The sequence below is a fragment of the Ailuropoda melanoleuca genome, chromosome 12 (genome assembly GCF_002007445.2).
Source record: "Ailuropoda melanoleuca isolate Jingjing chromosome 12, ASM200744v2, whole genome shotgun sequence".
Classification (NCBI taxonomy): Eukaryota; Metazoa; Chordata; class Mammalia; order Carnivora; family Ursidae; genus Ailuropoda; species Ailuropoda melanoleuca.
The window spans coordinates 62780901-62792224 of NC_048229.1; the positions used below are offsets into that span (position 1 = coordinate 62780901).

Here is an 11324-nt window from a genome sequence, read left to right on the forward strand (position 1 = left end):
CTTGGAAAAGAAATTCCTCTTTAAATGGATTTTAAAGCTTAAAGTTGATGTAAACATTATTTTGTTCATTCGACAAAAGTTACTGGACATTTTGGTGCAGTGGGCAAGAAGAGCTGGGCCTCGTGGGGTACCTGCAGGCCGCTGGGCACACAAGGTTTGAGGGACCAGCAATGTGGGTGACACCGGCTGTCAACAGTGACCAGCCGAAAGGTCCAGAGTCAAACAAGGGACTCCAAAACAAAATGAACGTTTTGTTCATATTGATATTTCTATTTTCCTTTTTTTTTTTTTTTAAAGCATCCAGCTAATCCCTGTGAGAAAAATTGGTTCTTGGCCTTTCTTACTCTTACTTTTCAGTTTAGCATTGGTCCTTGTGTGAGGGGCGCTCGGGAGGAGGCCAAAGAAGTGGTCTCATCCCCTCAGGACTCACGGCCTCCAAAAGCCAGAGTCAGGCTGGCATATGGGCCAGGCAGGATGGGCACAGGAAGAACTGGGGGGACTCCAGCCAGCCCTCTGGGCCCTGCAGTGTCTCCCTCAGTGAGGACCTGAGCATAAGCCCTGAGCCAGGTTCAGCTGGGCCCTGGAACCATGGTTCCCGCCCACAGGCCTCAGTCAGGGCTCCAGTCTCACTGGACAGACCAGCCATGTGGCAGAAGAAGGGTCATCCTTATAAGAGCAAAGCAAGGTCCCAAACTGATCCATGAGGAGCTAGAAGAGATGAGGGGTAACGGGTGCCCCCCAGCCCGGCCAGGAACAAGATGAGAGGCAGACTGAGAGGGTCAACTGGGCCTTGGAAACCACAGTAATGACTCAGGCCTCTACCCTGTGTGCCACGAGGAGTCCCTGAAGTGGCAGGGTCCACGTCTGCTGGGAGACCACAGACTCGGCTGCTGCAGAGCAGCGAGTGAGGCTGGAGAGGCTGCAGCCTGGCGTTTGGTGGGGGAGTAGGCAGAGCCCGAGCCTGGATGGCCCCAGCCACAGCCCCCCACCCAACGCTTCCAGTCGCTACTCCCTCTGTAGCCCCCACAGCACCCCGTGCAGGCTGGGCAGGATGAGGCACAAGCCTGCCAAAAGTGGGAACAACTGGATGAAGGGATCTTGAAGAGAAAAACTCAAAAGTGCACCCTATCCCATGATGTGACCCAAAATTCCTCTCCCAGGTATTGAGCCCAGAGGAATGGTGTTCTAGAATGTTCATAACAGCCAAAAGGCAAAAAAGAGCTTAAATGTTCAAAAGGAGATAAACTGTGCTACATTCACAAAATGGAATACTACTCAGCAATTAAAAAAAAACATTGATACAACAGGATAATAATGATAAAAATAAAACATTCAAAATGACGACTCTCACATCAATTAAGTGAAAGAAGGCAGATACAAAAGAAGGACATACCCTACGATCCCATTCCTATGAAGTTCAAGAACAGGGGAAAATATAGTGAAAGAAATGGACAGACTGGTTGCTTCAAGAGGAGTCTGAGCACTGATTACCAAGGGGCATGAGGGTGTGAGAAAGTTCTTTATTTTCATTAGGGGAAGTGGTCACACAGGTGTATACCTTTGTCAAAGCATTCAACTGCATACTTAACACCTGTGTATTTCATCAGATGTAAATTTTATCTGAAAATGTAAGCTAGGGGCCCCTGGGTGGCTCAGTTGTTAAGCGTCTGCCTTCAGCTCAGAGCGTGATCCTGGAGTTCTGGGATCGAGCCCCACATCAGGCTCCTCTGCTGGGAGCCTGCTTCTTCCTCTCCCACTCCCCCTGCTTGTGTTCCCTCTCTCGCTGGCTGTCTCTCTATCAAATAAATAAATAAAATCTTTTTTAAAAAATGAAAATGTAAGCTAAACAGGACCGTGTTCAGAATCTCATGGAAAAGGGTAGACCTTGCTGAACTCCTTTGTATGGCCACTCTTCTCAACCCCTGGAGGCGGCTCTCTGAGCAGGCCATGGTTCCCCATATCCTGACAGAGAAGGCATGCAGTGGGGCAGGCTGGGGCCGGAACATAACTTGATGCAGCCACCTGTCATGCGGAGAAAGGGACCCTGGGACAGGGCTGTGGTCACCAGAGACTTCAGGAAGATGCCGCTTTGGAGCAAAACTACATCAGGTGAATATCTGCTAGGAGTAGGGAACATATCACCTATGGATCTGGTCAAAATGCAGATTCTGAAAAATCCTAATGCGTATATTCAGAGTAAAGACGGATACTGTGTGCCTAAAACAAAAACTGTGAAGAGGATAATAAACTAACAACAGTTCTTAGTGGGGGGGGGGATTATTAAAAAGATTTTAAAATTTAACAAAAGGGTTGACTAATAGACTGTGATATGGAAAATCAAGTCCACACTGCTTGGTAAAATATAGGAACTTGAAAGATTAAGAGAAAATCCCAAAAGCTTTCAGAGCAAGAGAAACAGCACAAAGATGTTACTGACATGAGAACAAAACCAAACATCAAAGGCTACCTGGATATTAGAAGACAACAAGGCAGGGGCACCTGGGTGACACACGTGGTCGAGCATCCTACTCTTGGTTTCAGCTCAGGTCGTGATCTCAGGATCCTGAGATTGAGCCCCACACTGGGCTCTGCACTGACTCTCCCTCTGCTCCCCGCCAAAACAAATATCTTTTTTAAAAAAGTGGGGGGAGCGCCTGGGTGGCACAGTTGGTTGAGCGACCAACTCTTGGTTTCGACTCATGATCTCAGGGTCATGAGATCAAGCCCCACACTGGGCTCCACACTGAGTGTGAAGCCTACTTAAATATATATAAATAAATAAATAAAAACAAAATTAAGGTAAAATGAGGTCATAGGGTGGGGCCCTCATCCAACAGGATTAGTGTGCTTATAAGACATCAGACAGCTCATTTACATTCTCTATACAAGTGCACAGAGGAAAGGTCAGAGCTCTCACCAGAAACCAAATTTGTTGGCATCTCTATCTTGGACTTCCGGCCTCCAGAACTGTGAGAAAATAAATTCTGGTTGTTCAGGCCACCCAGGCTGTGGTATTTTGTTATGGCAGCCCAAGATGACTAATACACTAGTCCAAGGAACAAGAAACAGAGCCCTTGCAGATGAGGAAGAATGGGATAATTCCCTGGGATTTTGTTTCCACCCCAGCCTCCGGACAACACCAGAGAATCAACGGCAATAATGGCAGCAGCCGAACAAGCAGGAACTCAAAACTCCAAGATACAGAAAGCTTCCTCTCTGACCAGAAGAACCACGGTCCCAAGAGCATGGAGGAAATCCTTTGGGTTTTTTTTCTCTCTGCATCAGCCGCAGTGGCAGGAAGGATGAAACGGAGTAGAGAAACTAAACAAGCTTTATAGACAGAGGACCCCGCAGAACTTGAAAGTGTCAAAGAGACCATGAAAAGGAAAGATCTCAAGAGAAAGAGCCCATCAAGCTGTATATGAATTCCTGGGACCAACCCCAAGCAGTGGATGCATGGATTTCACCCTAGATAGCAGACCAAAGGCCTGGAGAAGTAAACTGCAGGGAGTGCCATGACCCAGGCCTCAGACTGGAAACTCAGGCACATACAGCACAGATCGGAATAGCACTGCAACCACAATGGATAGGACATCTGGACAAAATGTCAATAAGGATATGCAGGACTTGAACAACACTATAAACCATCTACTCCTAACAGGTGTATGTTGAACATTATACCCAACAAAAGCAGAATACACGTTCTTCACAAATGCATAGGAAACAGTCTGTAACATAGACCAGACGTTAGGACACAAACCAAGTCTCAATAAACTTAAAAACACTGAAATCATGCAAAGTGTCCGCTTTGATCACAATGGAATGGAGCTAAAAATGAATAACAGCAGGAAAACTGGAAAACTGACAAATATGTGGGAAACAACCAATGGGTTAGAGAAGAAATCAGAAAAAGAAATTAGAAAATACTTAGAAATGAATGAAACTAAAATATAACATACTAAAACTTATGAGATGCAGCAAAGGCAGTGCTCAGAGAGAAATTTACAGGTGTAAATGCCTACACTTAAAAGGAAAAAAGATCTCAAACCAATAACTTAACTTTACACCTTGATGAACCAGTAAAAGGCCAAACTAAACCAAAAGCTAGGAGAAGAAAGGAAACAACAGAGATTAGAGCAGAGATAAATAAAACACGGAGTAGAAAAATAATAATCAACAAATCCAAAACTTGGTTCTTTGAAAATATCAGCAAGATAAACAAACCTTTACCTAATGACAAAGAGGAAAAAAAGACTAAAGTCAGAATTGAAAGTGAAGACACTACTACTGATGATAGAGAAATAAAAAGAATTACAAGATAATTCTATAACAGTTGTATGCCAAAAAATTAGATGAAATGGACATACACACAAGAAACACACAAATTACCTAAACTGACTCAAGAAGAAATAAAAAATCTCAACAGATCTACAAAGGATTGAAATAGTAACCAAAAACCTCCCAACAAATAAAAGTCCAGCACAACCAAACATTTAAAGAAGAATTAATATCGGGGGGCGCCTGGCTGGCACAGCGGTTAAGCGTTTGCCTTTGGCTCAGGGCGTGATCCCGGCGTTATGGGATCGAGCCCCACATTGGGCTCCTCCGCTATGAGCCTGCTTCTTCCTCTCCCACTCCCCCTGCTTGTGTTCCCTCTCTTGCTGGCTGTCTCTCTCTCTGTCAAATAAATAAATAAAATCTTTAAAAAGAAAAAAGAAGAAGAATTAATATCAACCCTTCTCAAACTCTTCCAAAAAACAGAAGACAAAGGAACACTTCCTAATTTATTTGATGGGGCCAGCATTACCTTGATATGAAAGCTAGATAAATATCACAAAAAAAGAAAACTATACCAGTATTTGTTATGACTATAGATGTAAAAATTCTCAACAAAATATTAGCAAACCAACTGTAACAGCACATCAAAATTATTATACACTATGACCACGTGGGATTTATCCCAGAATGGCACTGCAAAGTTTTTGAAAACTGAATTGAGGGGCACCTGGGTGGCTCAGTCGGTTAAGTGTCTGACTTCAGGTCAGCTCATGGTCCTGGAGTCCTGGGATCGAGCGACACGTCAGGCTCCCTACTAGGTGGGGAGTCTGCTTCTCCCTCTGCCCCCCCCCCGCCCCACTTGTGTGCGCTCTCTCTCTCAAATAAATAAATAAAATCTTTTAAAAATTGTTTTAAAAAAAAGAAAAGAAAACTGAACTTACACTGAAGCCACAGTTCAATGGTGGGTAGGATATTGTGGCCCAAATCTAACCAGTTCATCACCTGCTTAAAAACAAAAAACAAAAAAGCAAAACAAAACAAAAACCCATTATCTCTACAGGAATTAAACAAATCCAGAGTTCATAGCATAATATTAAAAATGTCCAAGATACAATCAATATTTACTTGCTATATTCAAAACTAGAAAAATCTCAACATTTTATGAGAGAGAAGACAGTCAATAGACAACCCAAGAATAACACAAATCGTAGATGATTAGACAAAAACTTGAAAGAGAATATTGTAACCATGCTCTAAGAATAAGTGAAATAGAAAGTCTTAGTGAAGAAATATAAGATATAAAAAAAAATCAAATGGAAATTTTAGAACTGAACACAATAACCAAAATACAAATCTCACTGGATGTGCTTAATAGCAGAATGGAAATGAGAGAAAGGAGTTAGTAAACTTGAAGATCAATCAGTAGAAATTATTCAATTTCAACAAAAGAAAGTAATAAGATTGAAAAAAATGAACAGAGCCTTAGGGACTTTAGAGACAATACCAAAAGGTCTAATATTTGTATCACTGGATTCCCACAAGGAATGGAGTAAGAGTGTGGCACAAGAACTTTTTGAAGAAATGATGACTGACAACGTCCCCAAATCAGCAAGAGACATAAATTTACAGATACAAGAAATTCAGTAAACTTCAAACCCAGATACAACCTAATCCAATTTCTGAAAACTAAAGATGAAGAAAAAAATATTGAGAGCACCGAAGAAAAATGATGCAATACTTTGAATGACTGCAGATTTCTCATCAGAGACCATGGAGCCCAGAAAGAAACGGGCAAATCTACACATATTATTGAAGATGTCAACTTTTCTCTCTCAGTAATTGATAGAACAAGTACACAGACAATCACCGAGGATATAAAAGAACAAAATACCACCAATAATCAACTTGATCTAACTGACATTTATGGAACACTTTGCTCAACAAACATACTTTGTTTTCAAGGACACAGAGAGCATTCACCAACATGGGCCATATCCTGAACTATAAAATAAACCTCCATAAGTGTAAAAGAATTAAAATCATACAAAGTATATTCTCTGGCCATAATGGAATTAAACTGGAAATCAATAACAGAAAGATGACTGCAAAATCCCCAAATGTTTAAAAAATTAAACAATATACTGCTAAATAATCTGCAGGTCAAAGATAAAGTCTTGGGAGAAATTAGAAAATGTTTTGAAGTGAACAAAAATGAAAACACAACATATCAAAATTTGTAAGATGAAATGAAAATAGTACTTAGATATTTATAGCACTAAATGCTTATATGAGAAAAGCATAAACAAGATGTCCCAGATAAATACCAACAAAAAGAAAGTAGGTTTGGTGAAATTAATATTAAATGAAATAGACTTCAAAGCTAAAAGCATTCACTAGGAACAAGAGAAACAAGAGAGATCCCAAAATGATAGTTAATAAAAACTTAATATATGCCAGGCACGATTCTTTTTTTTTCTTTTGCTAGGCACTGTTCTAAGATATTTTTATATATTAACTCATTCAATCCTTACAATAATTATATGGCTTAGGTAATATTATTATTGCCATTTTGTGGATGGAGAAACTGAGGAAAGAGAAGTTAAGAAAGCAACAGAGGGGCGCCTGGGTGGCTCAGTCATTAAGCGTCTGTCTTTGGCTCAGGTCATGATCCCAGGGTCCTAGGAAATCCAAGGAAAAGTAATAAATCTAAAACTTCAGTGAGGAGCTTTAATATACCTGTTTCAGTAAGTCAATACATCAAGAAAAAGAAGGGTAAGTATAGAGGTGACTGGGTGGTGCAGTGAGTTGAGCATTGAACTCTTGGTTTCAGTTCAGTGGTGGTCTCAGAGTTCTAAGATCAAGCCATGCATCAGCTCCTCGCTCAGCGGGGTGGGTGCTGGGGATTGTCTCTCTCCCTCCCCTCTGCCCCTCCCCCAACTCCTGAGTGCGCACGCTCTCACAATCTCTGAAATAAATAAATAAACCTTAAAAAAAAAAAAAAGAAGGGTAAGCATACAGAGAGTTTAAATTACATAATCACCAAGATACATAATGGATACATGGATAAGTTTTGTACCCAACCAAAAGAGAATATTAATATTCAATCTTCTTAAGCATACATGGAACACTTGTAACCCCTGACTATCAGGACACAAAGAAAATCTCAACAAATTCCAAAAAGCAGAACATACAGACCTGTTCTCTGAATAAAATAAATAACAAAATTTGATGTTCACCACAAACATAGAGCCAAAAATTCACCAAACCGAAAATTTTTAAATACCCCTTTAAATTATTCTTGGATTAAAGAGGAAATTTAAAATGGAAACTACAAGCTAATTAGAAGTGGCTAAAAACTAAGCATTATTTTAAGGATGTGTCCTAAGCAGTCCTCAGAGAAAAACTTAGAGCTTTAAATGCCTTCATTAGGAAACAAGAAAGCTTAAATAAAGAATAACACAACACACAATAAATAAAATGAAATGAAATGAAAACTAGAGGTTAATTGTATTTATGAAAATAAAGGCAAAAATCCCCCACAAAATACTAGCAAAATGAATCTAGAGGTTTATCAAAGGAGCAAAACAACATGACCGTTAAAGGCACATCCCACAAATGTAAGGACAGTGAGCCTTGGGAAAAACTGCTATTGTCAGTCCCCACATTCATAGTTTAAGAAGAAAAACACCAGGTTCTAAAAGGAGAAATCTGTATGGCAAAAATGCAAAGTAAAACACAAATGATTAGCCAAGAAAAACTATTCATAACTCAAATTTCAGAAAAAGTACGAATTTCCTGAATATATGCATTCTTATATATCCGTTTTTTTAAACCAACAATTAACAGAAAAACATACAAAGTATGTGAAAAGTCAGTTCTCAGAAAAGCAAATGCAAATGGTTGTTACATATGCAAAAAAAAGAAAAAAACAAAACAAAAAACCCCTTGATCCACTCATAACTAGAGAAGTGCAAATTAACACTGCCCCTAGGGATTTATTTCTAAATACTTTCTCCATTAAAAGAACCAGAGTTCCTGGGGCGCCTGGGTGGCACAGCGGTTAAGCGTCTGCCTTCGGCTCAGGGCGTGATCCCGGCGTTATGGGATCCGAGCCCCACATCAGGCTCCTCTGCTATGAGCCTGCTTCTTCCTCTCACACTCCCCCTGCTTGTGTTCCCTCTCTCGCTGGCTGTCTCTATCTCTGTCAAATAAATAAATAAAATCTTAAAAAAAAAAAAAAAAAACCAGAGTTCCTTGGAGGAACTCGGACTCTAGGGCTGGGATGGGGAGAATACAAAATGAACCTGACGCACTTATAGGGTCAGAAAATAAGGAAATGGGCAGGGGGAGATGGGGAATGGGTACCCAGAAGCCCACCAGCAGGAGCTAATAAAGGCCAAAGATGAAACAATTTAACCAACAAAATGAAGCGTGATAGTTTTTAATTATAACCCAAAGAATAAAATAAACAAATCAGTGCAGAACAGAAAATACTCCTTAGGCAGGAATGTAAAGGGAACAGAGCCACCCTTCTTCATGCCACAGCAGACACTTCCTGGTACCATTCGAGGGATGGGTTCTGGGCTGGGCCAGGATAGGCTCCCACGGAGCTCCCAGCCTGCGGCAGGAGCGACAGCGGTCATAGGCATCCAGTCACGTCAAGCAGGGGCACCCCTCCAGTTCTCCTTGCCTCTCCCTGGGCCCTCTCAGCCACCCTAGTGAGTCACCATATTTTTTTTGCATGAGTTCCCTTTCAGTAAAGTGAGACAGAGATGCCTTGAAATAAAATGCAACCATTTTAAGTGGAGCGTTTGATGTGCTACCACCCTCATCAAAATAAAAAAAACACTTCCAGCACTCCAGAGAGCTTCCTCCTGCCCCCACCCCAGGTCACCACTGATCCGATTTCCCTCACCATAGCTGAGTTTCACCTGATCTAGAAATTCATAAAAATGGAATCACACAGCACGTACCCTTCTGAGCCTGGCTTCTTTCATTCAGCATAATTATCCACAAAATGCATCCCTATTGTGGATCTGTCAATGGGTTATTCCTTCTTCCTACTGAGAAGTATTCCAGCGTGGGGATGCCCCACAGTTAGCTTATCCTCTGAGCTGTAATGAACCACTGGGCAGTGCGCAGTTTGAGCTATTAAAAATAGAGCCGCTGTGAACGTTCAGGTCCAAGTCTTTGTAAAGACATGTGCTTTTGTTTCTCTTGGGCAAATACCTACGCATAAAATGTCTGGGTCGCACGGTATGCCTCTCTCTAACATTTTAAGAAACTGCCAAACTGTCTTCCACAGTGGAGGGCCTCACTTCCACCCCCCAACAGGGGTGTAGGAGAGTTCCAGGTGCTCCACATCTGCCCCAGGACTTCAATGGTGGAGTCCCCTTTTATGAGCCATTTTAATAGGTGTAAAATAGTATCTTATTTTGGCTCTAATTTGCATTCCTAGATGTCTAATGATATTGAATATAGTTTCGAGCGCTTACTAGACATTCATATATCTTCGCTGGATTGTCTGTTCAAAACTTTAGCCAATTAAAAAAATTGGGTTGTTTTCTACTTATTATTGAGTTACAGTTTTGAGCCAAATTAACACTGATTGATATCAGGTTGTCTTTGTTCTAACCCTCACCTGGACTCTTCCCAGGGGATCTAGAGTAAGATCCAAACACCAGGCTCCGGTTCTCTACCAACTGTCTCCTTCCCCCCCACCCCGGCCATTTGCTCAGTCCTTTCTTCCACAAAGGCTCCTGGCAACCCATGAACCAGCCATAACCAGCCAGACACCTACTACCAAGAATCATCTTATTCAGGATTCTCTGGACACATTGTTGACCCACTCCCCACAAATTAAGCTGATGCGTCCTTGCATCCTGCAAATGCAATCTTTCTAGCACTGCTGTTCAATCTATCAATAAATGAGTGAATGAATTCCTCTTACCAGGCAGGAGAGGCCATGGAAGTCTTCTTTGAGGAAGTGACACTGTGGGATGATCACAGAGTAAAGAGAAGTTCATCAGATAACCAAGTGAAGAGCATTCCAGGTAGCAGGGTCAGCATGCACAAAGGCCGTGGAGTGCGGAGGGAGCGTGGTTTGTTCAAGAAACTGTAAGGCCTGTGAGTGGGAGAGACAGGGAGCAGAGGACACCAAGGGATTCTGTTTTTAGTCTCTCTACCAAGACTCTGAGCAAGATGGGAATCTCCCAAGGTTTGAGGAATAAGGGAAATGGAGGTGATCCTCACTGAGGATTTAAGCATCCTTCTGGCTGCCAAGAGAGGAAGAAGAGCGGCCTCTTAAAGACACCCTCACAGCAGTTCAGGGAGGAGATAGTACTCTGGGGCCTCGTGGAAGTCTTGGTGGTAGTGAGAAGTGAACAGAAACAAAGCTTTAGGAGGTGAAGATGTGCCCGCTTTGGTGATGGACTGACGGTGAGGGAGAACAAGGACAGCCCCGGGTGTCAGATCTTGGGGTGGAAGGTTGGATGGCGGTGCCCTTCATTGAGGCCCAGGCGCCGTCTAGAGTCCCCCTGGGTATGAATGGGGCGAGGGAGCAGAAGGCAGGCTGGGGCAGCCAGTAAAGGAGGTTGGGTTGCCCAAAGATGGGAGGGGTGGCCAGGGGAGAAAGAGGGAGTGCGGTCGGGGGCTGACAGCTAGATCAAATGCGCAGGAAGACGAGACAAGGGTCTTGCCTTTCGGGCGCCTAGATTCCTGGGTCCCGGACACGCGCAGGGACACGGGCAGGAAGCTAGACGACGCAGCGAGTGTATACAACCCTTCAGGGCAGCCAGAGAAGACTGGAAGCCCCGACGGGGCGGTCTCGGAGTGCCGGGCTGGGGCTGAGGGGAGAGTGCGCGAGGGTGTGTGGGGACCCCAGGCCAGCCCCGCGGACGGTCCCGCCCAGCGGGGCCCGGAGCAACTCGGGCAGCCGGGGTCCGAGGCGAGGAGGGGAGGAGGAGGAAGGAGAGCGGAAGAAGCGAGCGAGGCAGCGGGGGAGCCGGAGACTGCGAGGAGGGGAGGAGGGGACGGGGCAGGAGGGG

At 43.1% G+C, this 11324-nt stretch overlaps 2 protein-coding genes across 2 annotated transcripts in view; one reads left to right on the forward strand and one right to left on the reverse strand.

Moving 5' to 3' along the window:
• TK2 (thymidine kinase 2) overlaps nt 1-11289 on the reverse strand; it is an 87096-nt gene extending 75807 nt beyond the window's left edge. Inside the window, exon 1 of the mRNA XM_034638773.1 lies at nt 10229-11289. The gene's annotated coding sequence lies outside the window, so the exon portion shown is untranslated. The remainder of the gene's footprint in view (nt 1-10228) is intronic.
• CMTM3 (CKLF like MARVEL transmembrane domain containing 3) overlaps nt 589-11324 on the forward strand; it is an 18249-nt gene continuing 7513 nt past the window's right edge. The window contains exons 1-2 of the mRNA XM_034639032.1: nt 589-724; nt 10992-11217. Coding sequence (XP_034494923.1) covers nt 589-724; nt 10992-11217 — 362 coding nt within the window. The remainder of the gene's footprint in view (nt 725-10991; nt 11218-11324) is intronic.